Source organism: Lepisma saccharinum, chromosome 17, assembly GCF_977018435.1.
Source record: "Lepisma saccharinum chromosome 17, izLepSacc3.1, whole genome shotgun sequence".
Classification (NCBI taxonomy): Eukaryota; Metazoa; Arthropoda; class Insecta; order Zygentoma; family Lepismatidae; genus Lepisma; species Lepisma saccharinum.
Window position 1 is genome coordinate 232,192 of NC_139245.1, and position 22,238 is coordinate 254,429.

The 22,238-nt window shown below is 38.3% G+C and overlaps 1 protein-coding gene across 1 annotated transcript in view; it reads right to left on the minus strand.

Annotated features, from left to right (window-relative positions):
* Window positions 1-14,637: 14,637 nt before the first annotated feature.
* Window positions 14,638-22,238, minus strand: part of pch2 (pachytene checkpoint 2 protein) — a 45,834-nt gene continuing 38,233 nt past the window's right edge. Inside the window, exons 7-8 of the mRNA XM_083138780.1 lie at window positions 17,835-17,947; window positions 14,638-15,147 (exon numbers count right to left, since the gene is read on the minus strand). Coding sequence (XP_082994906.1) covers window positions 14,985-15,147; window positions 17,835-17,947 — 276 coding nt within the window. The 3' untranslated portion in view covers window positions 14,638-14,984. The remainder of the gene's footprint in view (window positions 15,148-17,834; window positions 17,948-22,238) is intronic.

Sequence of the window (22,238 nt, forward strand, 5' to 3'; positions counted from 1 at the left end):
TTTCACTGTGGTGGACAAAAACTATTAATACTATATGATATGACACAAATTCATTATTAGTAGGAGGTTTGCCACCCTTGACCGGAATTACAGCTAGTATCCAATGTGGGATGGACAAATGTTCAAAGGAATGTGCATCCATTCCTCATTCGAAGCAGCCTCTAGTTCAAAAAATTGTGCCCTCCAAAATACTCCACAAATCTTCAATTATGTTAAGATTAGGCAACTGAGGAGGCCAGATGAGATATCCCACTTAATTCTTATGCTCATCAAAGTATGCTTTCATTCGCTGACCAGTGTGAATAGGGACATTCGACCCAAGGTCATTCACCAGGGAACACGGTCGGGATGGAGATTATGCTTCAGAGTAGACCTGTGCTGTAACCTTCCCAAGTAGTCCAAAACCACACCATCACGGAGCACCCTCCATGTTTAACAGTCAATATTGTGAAGGTTGGTTGGTTACGACAGTGGCAAAGCAGTGAATTAATTGGCGATTCCAAAACACAGATGTTGTCAACAAAATAAGATTTCTGTGCAACATTACAACAATCTTATCTCTAGCTAGGTCAATAACGGTGCTGCACCAACCAATACTCTCACTTATTGTACTAAATATTAGGGATAGCTGATACTGTTACAGATTTCATCAATTGAAAATTACAATAATTAAAATTTTTCAAAATATTGATCAATATTGGTATGTAAATATTCTTCTCCAATTATATGCATATATTTACAAAGAAATTTGCTTTAGAATATTCAAGAATTACATCAGTTTTTTTGTGCAAAATAAAAATAAGTTTGATTTTGCATAATTTCCACGATAATTAACACTGCAAAAATGTTGCACAGCATTTTTGCTGACCCTGTGAAAGACCAATATGTCAGAAAAGTATTGTCTGGTACTGGTAGATGAATTCCAACCGATACTTCCTGCATCGGTATCAGCTCAGCCCTACTAAATATAAATCATTGTGTTATGTCAGGGAAATACTAAAAAAAAATATAAAAGAACCAGGACATATCAATTTAACATGTATGGCCTTAAATTGAAAATGGGATCCCTTACCTTTTGCCATAATTCTGGCCACTACAATGTTTATGTCGCACACGCATGGTTCTTCATATTTGTTGGGGCCCTTCTCATGTTTGTCTCGGTCCCTTGTGGAGGGGAAAGGGGCGTTGAATATGATGGCTTTGTCCGCAGTTGGCCTCGGGTCCACAACTTAACTTCCTTGATGCAGACTTCTTTATTCCCTGCACTGCATGACGTTAGTACTGGCTTCAAGCCTCAATACAGCCTTAGTCCGTGTCGGCGTTCTCCTGATGCTCTCTCAGTGATGGGTGGAGTAGTATAAAACTTTTGATTCCTCTCATACACCATATCTTTTAGCCATCAGTTACTTGCACAACACATGCACTCCACTGTATAGTGTTTACTCGATTCACCTCGAATTCCGGTACATCAAGATTACATCACCATCACATACATACACCCTTCCTCTTGTCTATCATTCTGCCAAAAACAAAAAAGTCTTTCACAATGTTATAGTTTTTTTTAGTTTCATCCACTGGTTCTCCTCCCCCCCGCCCCTCACACACGTGAATACAAAGAAAAGGAAAGAAAACACGCTAGCTAACGACCCTTGCCTGAGGGCACTGTTCTCTCCTTTGAGAAAAAAATCCTACAAACTTCTAAGTAAAGCAAATGAAAGCAAAAAGTCAAAATAACAATATAATTAAGCCTTGTTTCCATATTAAAAAAAACACTAAGTTGCTGACCAAGGCAGTTTATTAAGATGTAAAAACACTTAACACGTAACGTTTCAACCCTGTATCAGCGTCTTCCTCGGACGAAGAACTAAACTAAAATGATAAAATATACTAGACACAGAAAGATTACATACACATAGCAGGAAGGGACATTACATTTCTTAGATATTATGATGAAAAAGAAGAGAGGAATGGGGATTGTGGCTACATGGTATCAAAAGAAGTGTTCGGCAGGAGTGTTCTGCCACAAATGAAGTGATGTGGGTAACGCAACAAAACGTAATTTTATAAGGAACATGGAAGACCGAATAAAGAAGATATGCACAGAGAAAGGGGAAGAAGAAATCAAGATTAATAGCCTGTGGGAACAACTGGAAGAGAATGGCTATGAAAAGAAAGACACATCATCAACAGAAGAAGGACAGAAATAAAAGAGAGAGGACCGGAAGAGAAGGAATAAAGAAAAAGAGAGATGGTTTGTTGATTTGGTGTTTTAAGTCCACTTTATGCACATCAAGGCCAATCGGGACTGGACCTACAGTTTAAAGTGGGATCCGAACCACTTGTGCCTCCGCCAGGTATCGAACCCGGAACCCGTTGATTACAAGGCGAAGATGCTACCACTGCGCCATCGGGGAGGCCCTAGAGATGGTTTGGTATAAGTAGTATGGGAGATGTTACAGAGAAGATATGCAAAGTGCTGAGGAAAGTGGGTATAAGAACTTCCAGGAAGGGAGGACGCGCTGTTTTAAGTATAGCCAGCAAGAAGAAGGAAGAAAACAGAGAGGAAGAAGAGGAAGGGGTGAAGTGCAGAGAATGTGAAAGTGTATAGGGGAAACGAAGAAGAGACTGAAAGACTGGTTAAAGCAACACATGGATGATGTGAGATTGAAGAGAGACAGGAATGCCATTTTCAAACACACTAGAGAAACAAGACATGAAGTAGAATGGGATTCGGCTAGGCGAATAGGAAAGGAGAAGAGAGAACTAGTGAGAAAATGGAAGGAGGCCAAAGAAAAGAAAGGAGAAGACATCATGAATTGGAATGGAGGACTCAAGATAAACAAGGAATGGAAGACTGTGTTAGAGAAAGTTGAAAGGATGAAGAAAGGAACAAGGGGAAAAAGAAGAAGAATGAACAAGGAAGAAAGAGAAGAGAAAAGAAGATGACCAGAGGAGGAGGTATTCATGCATATCCAAAAAGGCAGAAGGGGTGGAGGAATGGTAAACAGGTGGTTCCAGACTCTTGCTAATCTTGACCTGTCAATCATCTGTTAGTGTGGTATACCCATTAGTCAACTGTCAAGAGGTGATATGTTTAATTCCTTTGGAGAAATCTTCCAAGATAAGGACTGTCAAACTGATTTGTTTTTGTGTGACTAGTGACCCTGCTATATGTATGTAATCTTTCCGTGTCCAGTATATTTTATCATATTAGCAGAGCGTATAGAAGAGGAAGTGTGTGCACTTCGGTTTCTTCCCGTAAGCCAAGTGAATAGAGCGGTGCCCCACCGAAACACTGGCAGCACCTTCGCTTGCGACGAGCGTCTTCTGCTTGCAGCGCGGTCGCGCATTATGTAGAGCGTTGTGTTTTGTTGTGCTAGAATAACATTGTGTACTTTTATTAATGACAACGTTGTTACGTTATTCAGTTTAGTGTAGTTAGATTTCTGATTGATCCGTTGTGACTAGTTTGTGTTGTGTTCAACGCATTATTATTGTGTTTGAGACAGCAGCGAGCGAAAACTACAAGATGCCTACGTGTTTCGTACCCGGCTGTAGATCTGGATATGACTCTTGCACAGGCAATATATAAAGGTTCAGAAGCACATACAACTTTAATGAAATGGAATGCTGTCCTTAGAGATAATCGAAATTCCTTCGCTTCAGAAAAAAACGCTAGAGTCCTTAAGAGTGACTTTAGAATGTACTTTAGAAGTGTCCGAATATTTGTGGAAGAACAATTACAAGTACGTTTTGACAGGAAAATTTAATCAAGATCCTCTAGAACGCCATTTTGGTATATTGCGGTCGTTCACTTGTGATGATCATCCCTCCACTGTGGATTTTCTGCACTTACATATGTGTAATCAATTCACGTACCAGCAAAACGTGCTTTATTTTCGGGCGGAAACTTTGAATACAGGACTGAATCTCCTCTGACGTTTTTTGTTAATGAAATGCGAACTCTGGGAAGAGCAACCGAAAATAAAAACCTTTCGGTGAAGAAGCAACCTGAAAATAAAATAAGGGGAAAAATTTCCATTGTTGAAGATGAAATTCAAATACCGGACTGGGAAAACAACATAACGTACCTAAATGAACAAAGTGTTGGTAAAGAATACTTGGTGTATCATTTGGCAGATATACAGTGCAGTATATTTCAAAAGTGACGCATTGTAAACTGTGTACAACTTTTCTGCACGGAGAACCAACTAACGTACCTGCCTCACTTACGCTAATCCAAGACTATGGTTCGGGCAACGGCTGTAAATACCTTACCTATGCATCGAAAAGTGTTTATGATGTGCTGTTATGAGTGGAAGAAGTTGTTGCAGAGAAATTATCATGTGCTAATAGTTTATGGGGTGATATATTTTTTGAGTGTTTGGACAATTTAAATATAATTGCTGTAAAAACTTCGCAATTAGGATGCTGTGAAGAGCATGTGCTGCGTACGATACCTAAACTCGTATTTTACTATCTGAAATGTCGATTTTTCTTCCGCACCAAGGAGATAAGAAAGGAATTAAGTGCCTCGAAGACAGCGAAATCAGCTCAGAAATTCTTCAAACTATCCAGCTGCTGAGCTCTTCTCCAAACGTAAGTAACATGCATTTTTGTTTCTTATGTAGTTAGTTATGTAAGCAACGCGAGCATCTTCCGTGCAGTCTCAAACGTAACCACTGCCATCTAGGCGGTGGACCACGGAAACTCGGGGAGTGCACACACTATTCCTTCTATACGCTCTGATATTAGTTTAGTTTTTCGTCTGAGGAAGACCCTGATACAGGGTTGAAACGTTAAGTGTTTTTACATCTTAATAAACTGCCTTGGTCAGCAACTTAGTGTTTTTCAAAATAATAAATATAAAATAAATTTAGGGTGGCACTACAACTTTCTGCAGGCGTTCTCCACACCAATACATGTCCGACGATCTGGAATAATGTATATACTAATCAGGCCAGATGACAAATACCAATGCTGTCCTCCTCCATAGCCGAGCGGGTTAAGGCGTTCACTCGTCTTGAGATCGTTCGCTGCGGGATGGCATAGGTTCGAATCCGGCTCTGGTCGGAATTTATTTGGCCTACGTATAGGGCCGGTGGCAACCCACCATCCTGAGGAAATTGGGGAGCTTCGAATGAGTAAGTGTAATCTGGTCCCTGAAACCTACTATAACGGCTGGGGATACGTCGGCAGTCGGTAGGTAAGCCAAGGCCCTTCAGGGCTGTTGCGCAAAGGATTATTATTATGTTGTATCCAGCCTCTGTGTTCTCAGCATCCTTTAAACACTTCACAGCATTACTGCGTGTCTCCAATGGTCTTAAAATAGCCATGAATGCTCTGCCATGAATGTTTGCAGTATGTAGTTCCCATTGGATGTAGTCGAGGACAGTTCTGGGTTGTAACAATACCAGACATACAGGCGACAGCAGCACAACAAACGCACCAAGCAACAACACAACAAATTCTAACGAAGATGGTGGCAGTGACTACCGAAATTAATTGAAAAGAATGTAAAACAGCTTCGCAGAAAACGTGAGTACATTAAGCTTTAAAGTTACTCGTATTAAGTACAAGGGCGAAACTACAACACCCAAGAAAACAATTCGTATAACCTCTAAGAGCATAAAACTTAACATGCCTAACCTAACAAAAACAGTAGAACACAACACTCATTTCTTCACTATAACATATCTCCCAAAGAAAAAAACAACAGAAATGTAAAACTAATTTCTAAACCATGCAAAATTATCCACTTTCTCTCAGGGAGAATATAGCCACCAACAACCGAAATGTCACTTGTTTGGAAAGATTTATTTTAAGATAATCAATTTCGTTGAAGGCATTAGTTTAGCCTTGTACATATATACACGCACAAAACAAATATTTGCTCATACGCACATCGTAATTACAATGTATTGTCTGTTGAATAAAATCTTGGCAAATTATGTCATAGACTGCTAAAATGAAGACGATGTACAGTAATATTATGTACACAAGATAAATTTTTCACTAATACTCGAGCCTGCTGGCTTATTGCATGCAGAACTACTTTTAAGTCTTACTTTTACAACTTGAAAGCCAGTGTGTTAGATTTTCCATGAGTTGGAAGATCTAAATATTCTGATGTCATTCCGACATTCTAGCAAATAAAATAAGGTCAAACTACTGTACACATTATTGGAAAGTTCCATGCTGCATATGATTTGTAAAAAGTTGATCTTATGTTTTGTGTTTATTTTCAGTTATTTAACAATACATTTCCATTTCTATCGTTAATGTATGTTTTCCACTTACATCGTAATGTCAATCTTCTGTCCAGATTTGGAAAAAGAAAAACATTTTAACAGATTCCCTAGTTTCTTTAAAACTCAACATCAATACTTCTACGAGGGTCACTATTTATATTTTGAGCCTTGGCAACACTGATTGAAGTTAGGCGCGATTTGACGTTTGCATGGAATCGTCTGGCATTATTGACCATAATGTACTTCAAATGTTTTGTCAATAGCTTGATTTGTGTTGTTTATGTTGCCTTGGAGATTGTGCGACAACAATAAAATGGAATTAACTCGTGAACATTTTCGTGCGATGATTTTTTACGATTTTCGACGTGGATTATCAAGACAAGAGTGCATCGATCAACTTACTTCCACATTTGGCGATGAAGCCCCATCCTTTGCCACTGTGGAACGCTGGTATAACTAATTTAATCGTGGCCGCCATTCGCTCACCGACGAGATTCGTGAAGGTCGTCCAAAATCAGTTGTTGTTCAAGAAAACATTGATGCTGTGCAAAACCTAATACTGCAAGATCGTCATGTGACATACTGTGAGATTGAGGCAACCATAGGCATTAGTTCCACCAGCATATATAAAATATTACATGATCATTTAGCTGTGAGAAAGTTATGTTCTCGTTGGATCCCACACAATTTGACAAAAACTCAAAAAGATGCTCGCGTCAATTGGTGCAAACAAATGCTCAATAAATACAATCGTGGTGCTTCAAAAGACGTATATAAGATAACAGGTGACGAATCATGGATATATGCATATGAGCAGGAACGTAAACAGCAGTCGACTGTATGGGTGTTTCAAGATGAACTCAATCCAACAAAAGTTGTTTGCGCTCGAAGCACATCGAAACAAATGGTTGCCTGTTTTTTCGGGAAAACTGGTCATGTGGCAACTGTGCCTTTAGAGGAACGTAGAACGGTTAACTCTGAATGGTACACAACAATTTGTTTGCCAGAGGTCTTCGGTCAAATACGGAAAACAAACAAACAAACGCCGTCGGATCATTCTCCATCAAGACAATGCCAGCTGTCTCACATCTCGTCTAACAACCGACTTTATAAACAGTCAAAAAATCGAATTGATGGGTCATCTGCCATAAAGTTCTGATTTAGCACCCACAGACTTCTTCTTGTTCCCGAATGTCAAGAATAAATTGCGTGGACAACGATTTTCGTCGGCAGAAGATGCCGTTGATGCGTTCAAAAACCATATTATGGAGGTGTCTCAAGAAGATTGGAAAAACTGCTTTGACAAATGGTTCGAACGAATGCAAAAGTGTATTGACCATAAAGGAGAATACTTCGAAAAACAATAAAGCAGTTTTCAATGCCAAATTCCTGTTTTTTCATTGTTAGGCTCAAAATATAATTAGTGACCCTCGTATTCGTGCCCATGCTTTGTAGCTTGATTTTTAAGCTGGCCGTGGTTCGGCACATCTCTGAGGCCACCACAATACACAAAAGTGAATAAAGAAATGTACTATGTATCAGTGGCACATTCCTACAACAGTGCAAAGTTATATTGAAAATAAGCAAGCTGTAATTATAATTGCAAACTTTCTGCTACGTTCAATATCTGAAACTAACCACATAAGAATATGTGCTATGTCACATGATTCAAATGTCTTCTGGAAATGCTGCAACTCTTTAATCTGCCCTAGTTCATGAAGATAGCCATTTCATCCAAGGTCATTTACTTTCTGAAAAATTTGTGACCTTCCATATTGTAAATGAATATGATCCCTCAAGCCCAGGCTGTTCATGTTGAACAAAGTCGCAGATCTTTTTATCTATTTTTTTAGAGACTTAAGAGATATTGATTAAGGAACTTATTTGTAAAATATATTGATTTAAAATGCACATTGAAATTAATTTGTAAAAATGTAAATTGCTGTGTCTTATGAACAAACTCACTGATTTTGATGAAACTTGCAGCATTTCCAACATAAAAAAAATCACCTCTGCTCCATATAATAATATTTGTCAATTTAACTCCAATAACCATAAACACAATAATAACAGTACGAAACAGCAGCAAGTTACAGTTATTCATTTTAAAAAGTAACTTACAGTTACTGGTGTTTGAAAAGTAATTGTAAGTTACTTTGTACTGAAAATGTTCTTGCAAGCAATTACATTGTATGTACAACTGATGATCATTAACTGGAATAAAATAATATATGAAGACTTACGTGCATTTTATTTGTGCTTCTGGTTGGTACATAAGCTAATAAGTCTTAATTATGTAATTCTTCATTTATTTATATTATTCAGTGGAGGCAGAAGGTATTCCTGTAGGGAGGGGACAAATTACCAATTATTTCTCGTGGGGGGGGGAGGTGTTGTTTCAAATACGAAAACCACTTTTCAAATTCCCCACAACAATAAATAACATATTTTAAATCGAAAAACATCTCATATTTTAATTACACACACACATGGCTGGTAATGCAAAAATTAACCACGTTTTCGATTAGCAATGTGGCCAATATTAACTTTTGGGACCGGATTATTATTAAATATGAGTTTTATATGCTATTTATTAGTTTTCAATTAATTATTTATATTTCACAACTGTATAAAATATGCATGTAGTTCGTTCAGCCAACCAGCTAGTACATGAGAAGTAATAAATATCATCATCATACACTCCTTATTTACGGTAGAACATTAACAAAAACATTCATGCTACAGTTTCAACTCCAAACGTTTGATTTCGCAGTAAGCAGCAGGATGTAATGGTATTTTCTATTATACACACACAGAATGTAACCATACCACCTTTAAATATAATTTATTGATGTAAGAGCAAAATAATAAGCATTGTGGAACAAATATTTACTTCATCTTCGTATTTAGAAAATGTTTTCATCAGTTTGCCAAAGCACTTCAATCTTTTGCTCATTTCTTAAAAAAAATTGCACTGTTTCATCTTTCATTTTGGTAGACATGCACAATGCACAGCTGATTGAGACGTTGTTGTGTATGTTATGCATCCTGTTCCACAATTACCTTCATAGCTTCGTCTAGAATGCATTTTCAGAGTGAAAGGAACGAAATGGTGTTCTAGAAGTAAATACTATTAAATCAATGGTTCGCAGTGTCATAATAATTTTATTCAATATACTACAAACTCATTGTAAATTTTTAATTGGAATTTAGGAATATTATAAACATTAACTTTAATAGATATAAAAAAAAATTACTAATCCTGAGGGCTGTACTGTAGATAAATGAACCTCTTTTTTTGTACTGGTATCGAGATGAGACAAGACTTTGCATAGTCTCGGTCTCACCTCTAGATGTAAGCATAAGTCTCGATCTCGAGGGGGCAAATTTCGGTCTCGTCTTGAGTCTGGAAATGTGTAGTGTAAGAAACATATACAGTGTGTAAATGCACAAACTTTCGCAGCATATAGAGAACGAGACAAACAAATTTTCTTAACATTTTTGATTGACACCACACTTCAATACTAAGAACTCTCAAAAAAGGAAAATTTTGGCATGAATTTAGGAAACTGCACAGCATAAGGCCATGGCTGCCACTGATGGATTAACTTTGCAATTGCGATAAATAAAGTATATACATGACCTACCTCCCCCCCCCCTCTCTCTCTCTCTCTCTCTCTCTCTATATATATATATATATATATATATATATATATATATATATAAAAATCAAATAAGGTAAAAGGAAACACTCACCGGACAGTAGGAAAATTCAAAATTTTCGCTAATTTATAGCATCATCGGTGTGAGAAGAAACAGAAGAGAGAGAGAGAGAGAGAGAGAGAGAGAGAGAGAGAGAGAGAGAGAGGATAAAAAGAAGGAGGGTCACAAGGGCTAAATAAAAAGCCACCACATCAAAATCCTCCCAGCTGACAAGGGATCCACCACGGTGGTTTTGAACTCTCAAGAATACCTGGCGGAAGCCACTCGCCAGCTGGCTGACTCCTCCACCTACAAAACCACCACGGTCGACCTTTCAGCCACACACCTCAACAGAATCCAGGACTTTATCCACACCCGAGGTCCCCCGGAGGGCCTGACAGCCTCCACCATATCCATGCTCATCCCAGACAACCCCCGCACCCCCACTTTTTACCTGCTGCCCAAGATCCATAAACCTGGCAACCCTGGTAGACCCATCATGTCCAGTTACAATTCACCTTCTGAAAGAATCTCAGCCTTTGTCGACTGCCACCTCCAGCGTCTTGTTAAAGCTCTGCCCTCCTACCTCCGGGACACCAGCCACTTCCTTCAGAAAATTAACACTCTCCCACCATTACCTGCCAACACTATCCTTGCCACCATCGATGTTACTTCTCTCTACACCAACATACCTCACTCCCATGGCCTCTGCTCCATAGAATCCTTCCTCAACAACAGACCAAAACTCCACAACCCCAGCACTAATTTCCTGACCCATCTAGCTCACCTTGTCCTCACGTGCAACAACTTCACCTTCGAGGACAAGCACTATCTCCAAATCCGGGGCACAGCCATGAGTACCAGAATGGCCCCATCCTATGCCAACCTGTTCATGGGCAAAGTTGAAAAAGAGTTCCTGGAGACCCAATCTCTCAAACCTCTCCTCTGGCTACGTTTCATCGATGACATCTTCATGCTTTGGACACATGGAGAACCAACCTTTCCTGACCACCTTCCTAGACAAACTTAACCACTTCAGCTCCATCAATTTCACCTGGACTCACTCCACCAACCAAATCACCTTCCTGGATGTGGATGTGCACATGAAGGAAGGACATTTGGAAACCTCCATCCACATCAAACCTACCAACCATATGCAATACCTACACTTCTCCAGCTCCCGTCCGTTCCACACCAAGAAAGCCATCCCATTCTCCCTGGCCCTCAGAGGTCAATGCCTCAACACCTCACCCACCTCCCGACAGAACTATAACCTCCGCTTACACCAAGCCTTGACCAACCGTGGATATCCTTCCACCCTGGTCACTAAACAAATATCCCAAGCTGCTTCATACACTCCCACCAATCCCCCTGCACTTGTCACCCAATATCACCCCACCTCAACAACATCAGACACACACTACTTTCCCTCCTTCCCATCCTGCACAGTGATCCTGACACCAGAAATATCTTCCCCGACAAGCCCAGAGTTGTTTTCAAACGCCCTCCCAATCTCCAAAACATCCTGGTCAACCACAATCCACCTACTCACAATCAACTCGCAACTGCCCACAAATGCAACCGCCCAAGGTGCAAAACCTGCCCCATATTTGTCACTTCCCGCACCCTCCAGATCCATACTGCCACTGGCAAATTCACCCTCTACCCCAAAGGAACCTGCTACAGCTCTAACCTAATTTATATCCTCACCTGCAACATATGTGGGAGCTTCTACCTGGGGGAAACATCCACAGCCCTGAACCTCCGCATCAACAACCACCGCTCCTCTACCCAAAACCTGGACTTTGCTGTTGCCATTCACACCAATCACCACAATATTCCTTTTAATGACTGCTTCCAGGTAGTGATCGTCCACTCCTTGCCCCAATCCACCAACACCTCAATACGTAGAAGATGGGAGAGGGCCTACCTATCGACCATGATTGCAACCACACCCCCATGCCTGAACAAGGCCACCCAGTAATGCCCCTCATCCCCTATCCTCACCCTCACTACCACCTTTCCCCAACCAACCCCCCCCCCCCCACCACCACTCACATTTGTCGACAATATATATATTTATTTTTTGTGGCACTGTCAACATTTTTTTTTCGGGACCTGGCAACACTGCAGGTCATGCTTACTCTTCCTTCTTGTCACCAAGTTCTACAACGTCTCTCAAAAAAAAATATATATATATGTATGTATGGTTGCTCATGAAATTAGGCACAATATTGGACAGACCATTTGAAATTCGAGAGAAGACTAAATAACTGTTTCGTCCCATCTAGAAAGTCTCGAAGAGATACAAACAAAATATTTAAACATTTACAAATGCTTATTTACTTGGAATAAAGTAATTTCTTTGGAAAACCACACCAGCATTTATTATGTCTAAAGAAGGATATCATACAAAGAGTAGTGAACGAATATCTACATTTTTTCAATACTCTCTCAGAATTTAAAGAAAACAATCCATTTTTGCAGAGTACAGTTCATATAAGAATTATAGCAGAAAAGATAAAGAGCAATCATTTATTGAACTTTCAGAGCAAAGCGACATGTAACACGTATCTTTTGGAAAGCAACATTCAGAAATAAACACAATCTTTTGAAATGAGGTGTAGCTGATGTGTCGCTCATCGTTTACGTGTCACTCTGTCTGTTGAACTTGATTTGCTGACTTGATTTGGTGTTTGGTCACTTTGGTTTGAAATTCCCATGTCTTGTCGATTGGTATTTGACAAATGATACATGTAGCTCAGAAACGAACCCTTAATAATACACGGTGTACACAAATGAATATCGGAGTTTTAAACTTTTATATTTTCTATGCTATACACATTACAAATATGAACCATATATGAAATGAAAGAGTAACTCACCAAGTTTTCATAACCTACATTACAAGTGTTCAATGTGAGCACCATTCGTGATACGGCACACATCCAGCCGTTCTAACGCTTTCCACTTCTCATCTGATACACGTGGCCGTCTGGAACGTTTACCTTTACACAAGTATCCTGTCTTCTTAAACTGGTTATACCACCTACGAATGTTGTTGTCAAAGTTTAGGTCACTTCCAAATCTTTACCGATATGCCCGTTGAACTGTAACTGAATTAGAACTCAAGAGTCCCAACACACAAGCGGCAGAGTTAGGAAACAAATTTTGCGCATGCATAGAATCGAAACTTGGTGTGTTACTCTTTCATTTCATATATGGTTCATATTTGTAATGTGTATAGTAAAGAAAATATACAAGTTTAAAACTCCGATATTCATTTGTGTACACCCGGTACATGAAACCTTTCGAACTGAAGCGTGACGCTCGGACTGAATACCATCTTTCCTCGGTTTGTTATTCACACGGTATGAATGCTCCATTATGGGAGATTTTATATCGAAGCGACAAGTGACACAGGCCCCTTCAGTCTATAAGCAAGCATACACCGCTCATAGACGAACAACGTAACTTTAAAAAGGAAACTGAAATAATAAAGAACTATTTAAGATCCAAGTTGACATACCTGGAAGTGTTGATATGTTCATTTGTGGATTTTGGTTTGCGAGCAGTAGCCATTTACCAGCAACAAAGTACTTGCATTCTCTATCGCTATCATAGATCAAATAAAAGGACTCGTTGTTCTGAGGCTATCAACTGAGTGCACCTGTTTGTTAGCCCTTAGGCTACTTCCTGAAGCAGATTCCATTCTCATGTTGAAATCTGGAAGTTTTGTCAAGACAAACATTTGATCCAGGGAAGGATTAAATGCTCCTGCCCCGTTGCTCTTTGAAGAACAGGGGAATCAAGCAGGTAGTATGCATCCACAGTTTCAATCAGTCTTGAAATCTTGCCTTAGGTGATTGGGAGAGAATCTTCAGATTAGCAAATTTGGCTCTTCTTCCACATTACAAATATTCAAGTTAGCAATTTAACTCATAAAGTAACTGTTGAAATGTTACTTCTATTGCAAAACTCTGTTACAGTTACAGCTACTTGATTTTAATAGTAACTAGTTACAGTTACAATTCCTCAAAAAAGTAACTGTTACTTGTAATTAGTTACTTCCAAAACACTGGTAGCTACTTTAATGGAACTGCCAAAAAATACAACACATTGCACAAATTCAATCATTAGATGGAAAGGATGAAATTCTAAAACCTTTAAAAATCAACATCTAATAGAATAATAATATTTAATGAAATATTCCAATATGTACATGATTTTAATATTGAAATTATTTTCTCTCCCTACACATTTAAGCTGAGTCCATAAAATACTTTCATTAGTAATAGAGTACTTCAAATTATAACATAATATATCAGCAGACTATCTTCATTGAAAAGTGCATAATGAACATAATTTCGTGTCATGGACTGATCAAGATCCTAGTTCATTATTAATGTTTTTTTTTTAAAAACATAAGACATTATTTCTATTTGCTTACTGGATTGGAATATAACTTTATTTGAAGCACAGAACAAAACCGCCACATTAACATACTGATGATGCACTTAATGTGAATTATCTTAGCACAAAGTGAAGGGTCACTCTCATTCTCAATGTATCAATTTTGTGCACGTATTTTAAAACGTACAGTTTGGGTCACTATTTTGTTTTTGTCACAAATTCAACGTCAAGTACTTTGGGGCTTTCCAAAAATTTACATTTTTGCTTGAACTTTTTGCTTTCATATACTTCATTATTATTGTATATTAATTATTACTTTTATAATTATTTTTACATGCTGCTTATGTTTATCTGTTCTATAGATATATTATTCTATACTAGTGCATATAAAACAGGAGGAAAGTGCATAAATCCAGTTTTTCTTAGATTTGAGACTTAATATGTGACAATGACAACAAAATCCTTCCTTTGAGCAAAACTTCTCCCCACAAACTTATTTACCACACGTAAAGGGACATGATTACCACCCTGATAATGAAACATGATTTGCAAGTATTCTCTTTCTGTAATGTCTTTATCCACATGTGTAAAACAAATTGTCCATCATTGTGAAAAAGGCTAGCTTCTGCCCAATTCATCTCTCTCTTCTATCTGTTTCTTCACACCTTTTGCCATCGCCTGCAGAAAATTCTTCAATGAAACTGATGGCGCTTGAACAAAATATGCATGGGCTAAAAATGGAATCTTCCTCAATGTCCGTCCACTGAATCCATCACTTAACCTTCAAATTAAAAAAAGAAAAATGAATTACTTATGAAAGAAATACAAATTATTGGTTGAATTTTGGATTTTTTAAAATCTGGTTGTCTGAAGAAGACCATGCTATAAGGTTGAAACGTCATATTTACGAGGGTGTACCCTAAAAAAAAACAGAATTATTTTTTAAAAGCCATGTATTTTTTAAGTTTTTAAAATTTTTATTATTATTATTATTATTTTTTACAAAACAACCTTATCACCTTGAAAGCACTCTCCATGATACTTAATACATTTGTCCAATCAGTGATTCCATTCTTCGAAACATTTTTTAAACTCATCTGTTGTGATGGCTGACAGCTCCTTCCTCGTTTTTTTCTTCATCTCTTCTACATTGTCAAATTGCTGTCCCTTCATGTCCCTCTTCATTCGGGGAAACAAAAAAAAGTTGCATGGAGCGAGGTCAGGTCAGTAAAGGGCATGGGGCAAGAGTGTCATGCTGTTTTTTTGCCAAAAACTTGCGCAATGAGATGGCTGTGTGCGCAGGTGCATTGTCGTGGTGGAAACACCAGTCCCCCGTCTGCCACAAATCAGGCCTTTTTTGTTGCACGCTGTTACGCAATGTTTTCAGAACCTCTAAATAGAAAGCTTGATTAACAGTCTGATGTGGTGGAACGAACTCTGAATGGACTATCCTCCTCACATCAAAAAAACAAAACAAATGAGCATCGTCTTGATGCTTGATTTCACTTGACTAGCTTTTTCAGGGCAAGGTGATGATGGCATCTTCCACTGGCTTGATTGATGTTTGGTTTCAGGATCGTAAGAATAGCACCATGGCTCGTCACCAGTAATGACCTTGGAAAATAGTCTAGGTCGTTTTGGAGCTCTTATTTCAAAGCACGGCATGTTTCCACTCGACACTCTTAACTGGTCACTCAGATTCCGAGGCACAAATTTTGCAACGACCCTTCTCATTCCCAAATCTTCCGTTAAAATTTGCTGAATCGAGCTCCAAGATAGTCCAGATAACGTCCCCAGCTCTTCAATGGTCCGTCGTCAGTCTTTGAGCACAAGTTCACAAATTTTGTCGACATTTTCATCCATTCTTGAAGTTGACGGACGTCCAGAATGAGGTTTGTCATCAATCAACATGTCTCCTTTTTTTAAACCAGAAAACCACTTGTACACTTGAGTTTTCCCCATAGTGCTGTCCTTGTAAGCTGTGTTCAACATCACAACAGTTTCTGCGGCATTTTTCCCGAGCAGCAAACAAAATTTCACAGCCGCATGCTATTCTCTTACATTGGCCATCACAAAAAACAACGTGCAAGCAAAACTGCTTTCACAAAAAAATCACCGTGACGAGAGACAACCTTCCCCGGCAAAGCCACTGGGTGCACTGAACTCCCAACAAGTTGCAAAAATTCGTACTACGGAAGCTCCGCCCAGCGTAGCGCCACTCCAGGTTTTTTTTGGGTACCCCCTCGTATGGTGTGTTTATATAACAATAAATTCTGCCTTGGTCAGCATTTTGAGTGTTTTATTAAACAATCGTTTGTAAAAAGTAATTTTTTTTAAAAAAAAGCCTATTTAAAATTAAAATTAAAATTACCAGCTGAGCACTACGGTTGCTTCCAATATGGATTAATATGTAGGATCATCCCTTGCTTACGTTCAGTTAGTGGTATGTAGTAGTAGCGCATGGTCATGGCTGTTATTGTTATTGAAAGTTACACTATATTTTTAAATACTGTGAAAATGATGTGAATACCAGAAACTCTATAACAAAGGTGAAACTGTGCTGATAATGAAGCATTTAATTATGATAGGTAAAAGTAATACAGATGAAACTATACATACTGGTCCTTCAAAGCAGTATCATCTGCACCTCATGTTGTAACTCAAGACTATTAGAAGTAGAAGGCTGATCACGTGGTCCTTGACGTCACGGGCGGACAGATCGCTTTACGTTCCGGTTTTGCAACCAAATTAAATCAGTAATTATGACCAAAAGCTAATTGGGAGTGAATACACAGACTTACTTAGGATCCGACATAACGTATGTCCTTACAGTTGGATTACACAGCCATTTACGCACACATTTTATCGGTAGTTTATATGTCGTCACATTTCTCTGGGAAACATTAGGTTTCATGCAAAATTGGTGTTAATACACCTAGTAATGAGTTTTGTCAGAAAGAAAAATATTTAGTTTTTGAGATATGATTTTTTAAAAAGTAGTGAAAATGGTCAGCATTCATGGGACGGAAAGCGACTTAGAGGTCAGCACTCTTAAGTGTTAATAAAAAATAACCTTGGTTTGAAAGGGTTCATATACACAGTGTCATTGACAAAATACATTTCTGAAATTTAGAAAAACCTGTTTGCAGGATAACATCTATACTTAATAATAATACTGTAGAGAAAAATACAATTTGTTATAAATATGTTCTTTAAAAATTCATCTTTCAGTTGCTTTTAAAAGTATTGTATATAAACACAACAGATATAATTTGCTGACAGCCATTTAAAATCTGCCTTAGTCAATAAGTTAAAGGATTTTGGTGGACTGAATATGCTGATGAAGGTGGCATATGATAACTCCAACAATGACCTGTTACATTTTTTGCAAGGTAAAAACCTACAATTTAGGGAATAATGTGATTAGGTTTTTAGAAACAGAAAAAAACAGTTTGAGCTTGTACTTACTTTGCAATATCTAGAAGTTCTAAGCTATTTTTTGTGGCATCATTTCCTTCAAACTTTGACACTTCTAAGAACCTTATTGGAAATATCTTCTCCTTAGGTGCAATTATTCCAGTCTGTCAGGATGGAAGAACAATGCAATAAATTTCCAGTAGTTTTAATTTTGTTAATGCATAACTTGCTTCTTATGTGCTACATACTGCATTTACTCATGTAAAATGCACACGTTTTTCCAAAATTGTTACGCCCAAAAACTGTGCTGCATATTATGCATGGAATAATTCGGACAGCCAACATTAAAACCACACATGTTTTCACTATGTTACCACATATAATAAATAATAGAAAAAACTTCCTGAGGGTTCTACTACAGAATAAAGAAGGTTGTTACAGAACTGATAGCTTTGCGATGATAAACACAGTGGAGGGAGAGGGGGGAGGAGGTGTGGGTTGGTGACTCATTGTATACGCAAGAGTGTATGACATTCTCCTCTTGCTCCACATAGCAACAGGTGACTCATTGAATAGGTTATGATCTCATTCGCTCTTGATCGGCATAACAGCATCTTTACTACCTACAACAAAGAAAGCCATTTTTTGAACATGAATTGTACTGTGCACCACACACGAGATATAATTGTTTGTTGCTTTTCCCCATCAAAAAACAGGATGCACATTATACACGCGTAAATATGGTTACACAATGGACCAGTGCATTGAGTTGCATTGCCACTGTCATCTGGCTTTTAAGACTAGAGTCCGCAACTCTTTTTTTCAAGTGGCACCTTAATTGTCCTCACGGTGCTGGGTCAACACCGATCAGAGCTCCCAATGGGAATAGAATCAAGGACCACTCAAACCACAGGTGAGAGTGTTAACCCTTACATGCCTAACTGGTACATTTTTGTACAAAGCAATGTCATCCTGTGGTATCAGTGCATAGAGGAACTTATTTTGACTCAGATAATGTTCACAGACAGATGTTTTTATTCCTACATGAGCCTTGAAGTGTGTCATTAGTAATTCGTGAATAGTAATTTGATTCTAAGCGCCGCGACAGGTTAAGTTTGCAACAACTTTTCGCATGTATAGACCCAAACATGCATGCACAATATAGTTCCGCTGCAATACTGCTGGTTTTCTCACCATTTGTGATATGAACAGCTCGGCGGTTGAGGCGAGGCTGGCTCGTACGTTTCTGAGCACCATTCTCACTTTGATTCACACAAAATTTTCTGCAAACTTACCTTGTGGAAGGGCTTAGCTATATATATATGTGGCAAGTAGTCATGGATTAGATGTATTTTTTTTAAAAAAAATGTCAGAGCTCTCTTTTTTCGTAGGAATGAAGGGTCGAGGGTTCAAATCCAAAGCTCTCATTTTTTTTTTTTTTTTGCAAGTATTCCATTGTGATACATAGAGTATGGAATTAGGAATTAGGTTGAATAATATTGTTTCAGAATGTTCGCAATAATTAATTCACTGTAGAATTCCACGAATGTTTCTATTTGCTCAACGTATTTGTGTTTTTTCCTTCTATTTGGCATTATGACAATTTAAGGCATTTTTGGCAATTCAGAGATGAGATTTATTTCAAAGCACTAACTTTCCACTCAATGAAAATATGCTATATGTGAAAATTCTGCAATTATTTTGAAACTAATTTGCATAACATATCCTTCATTATAATTAGCATTCACTCTAAGCAATTCTTCTTATTATTTTCATTAATAAAGCAATAGGAACTTTCATCAATTTTAATTGAAAAATACCCAAATTGTTGTGTTGTCATAATCCAACAGAAGGTATTTGATCGAACAAGGAATGTGATGACTAGGGCTCCAAAGTTGAAAATTCATATTCTTTTCTGAACCTTCAAAACAATGCTAGTCCTGATATTAGTCTGTGATGCCCAAGCTATACTTCTTTCTGTCTGGTTTCTGCTCCTGTCACGTGGTATCTGGTTGTATGCTGGAAATGAAATAGCTGTCTGGAATTTAAGGTTTACACAACTCTAGGAAGGAATCAACGTTGTTCCAATGAATCGGAACAAACATTTCATCAAACACTTTGCCTTCTGAAAAAGTTTCTGCTGTGGTTTGGAATCGATCTTACGATCCCTGTTACACAAGTCTAAGATGCTACCAGGAAGACTACTGGTACTATCAGTCCACTGATTAGGTCTTTTAGTTTAACATCATCTCATATTTCTCAAATTATGCAAAATACAATTGTAAATACCCAGCTGGGATATTGAGGTGTCTTTCTCCTACCACTCTCTCAATGAAAATATGCATAATTTCACTTTTCCCACTTATGCGATTGGTAAGGCTGACTTCTTTCTCCAACATTTCTTGGTACTTCGAATATCTGAACCTATGAACGCACTACTTACATGAGTAATTCCCCCTCACGTTTCACTTAACTAACAGTGAATACAAATACGAAATTTTGTTAAACTAGAAGACCTAAGCAGTGTCTTCTAATTCTTCAATTTGTATGTTGAGTTACAGTGGCATCTGTGGGGTAGAGGTACCGTGCTTCACTTGTATTAAAAGGGTTGTAAGATCGATTCCAAACCACAGCAGAAACTCTTTACAGAAGGCTAAAGGCATTGGATGAAATATTTTCTCAGACTCATAGGAAGAATGTTGATTTCTCCCCAGAGTTGAAAACCTTAACTCCCAACCGGCTAACTTAATTGCAGCAGACAATCGGACATCACGTGACAGATGCAGAGACCAGGTAAGAAGCATAGCTCGCCAGCATCTGGAAATACAGTTGCGCTTCGCATACATAAGATTACATATTTCTTATATTGTTACCAATTTTACTTTAAAATCACAGATTAAAGGGATGATAGATGCCACCAAGGGAACCTCAAAGTAGGCTTCACGCAAAGTATTGTAAGTTTGCTCTAGGAAATATAAATTTACCACAATTAATTATTTAATGCATTGTCAAACATTTCACTTAAGAATAATACTTATGCTTTTCCATTGACTGTATACCATATTTACTCATGTATAATGTGCACTTTTCCCAAAGTGTTTGCCCCGAAAAAGTGTGGTGCGTATTATGCACGGAATAATTTTTTTATGTTTACGCAACCCTATCATGTTATATATCGTTGTAAAGCTTGGATTCTGCAGTTTCTGAATATGGCGACAGTATTCCACTCAAGATGGCGATGCTTATTTGCAATGCGGTTGAAATAAGCTCATTACAAAATGAAGGAACGTTCTGATTTTTATGGTACATTGTATGAAAAAAAAAAAAAAAAAAGGGTAAGGAAAAAGAAAATAATTAAAATGTATTACTGGCCAAATAATATGATATACATAGTGTGTGTAAATGCCTTAATGGAAGAAATCTTGTGCTGCTAACTGCTAGTTTGCGAGTCCTGAATGTGCATCCTATACAGAGGCCAGCATAGTCTGCCTTTACCTACCCACTGCCCGCTTGCCCGCGAGGACAGGTATACCTGCTCGCCTGCCCACGGCAACGAGTCGACTTGCGTCTTTACCCGGGTTCTTGGTCTTCAAGGCACTCTGCGCTTACAAGGTAACTGGGCATTCAAGAAGACCCGGGCACCTGCAAAACCTGCTGGAAGGAAACAGCCCTCCGGCAGCGTGTCGCTCCAGGTGTTTCATCACCACGTGGATGGCTGAAGCCAGTGTTGCCTACTTACGTAGCTACTAAATCCTACGAAGTCCTAGGAGGACTTCGGCCCTGAGCGCCGAACGATCTAAGTGAGAAAAGTTTTAAAACAGAGAATGCTATGGCGGCCCGTGATATTATTTGCTATTAATGTTGGTTTGTTACGAGTTGGATGAATTGATTATGTAATACGTCGCTCCATGTGAAAAGAAAATATTGTAGATGGAAATTTTACATGCCATATGTATGTACATTCGGAATGCATTTATCATGCACTTTCTTTCTTTCAAAAATAGTTTGTGTGCTTGTTTTCCATTATTAGCTAATGTGAAATTGACGTGTTGAAAAAAAAATATTTCTAATCCTCTGTTTCAACACAAATGCGTGAGAACCGACGTCTACCCCCTTTTTGCGTGATTTATGAGGATAATAATGCCTTTCATGCTACTTTATTACTATTATTGTGATTATTATTGTTGTTACGTTTATCCAAGTACTTGCCCCCCCCCCCCCCCCCAAACGACGGTAATGGCAATCCCCCTGGCTGGCTACAGCCCTGGTGTTCACAGTAGAACAGTGTGTTGTTTGACTCGCGACCTCAGCGTCTAACGTGACATGTTTCAGTCCTGCCCTATATCACTATATATATATAGTGGTATAGGTTGGTTATTTATTATTATTATTATTATTTATATTGGTTGTTTACGACATATACTTATGGATCCTGTGCCACGGAAAACCTATTTC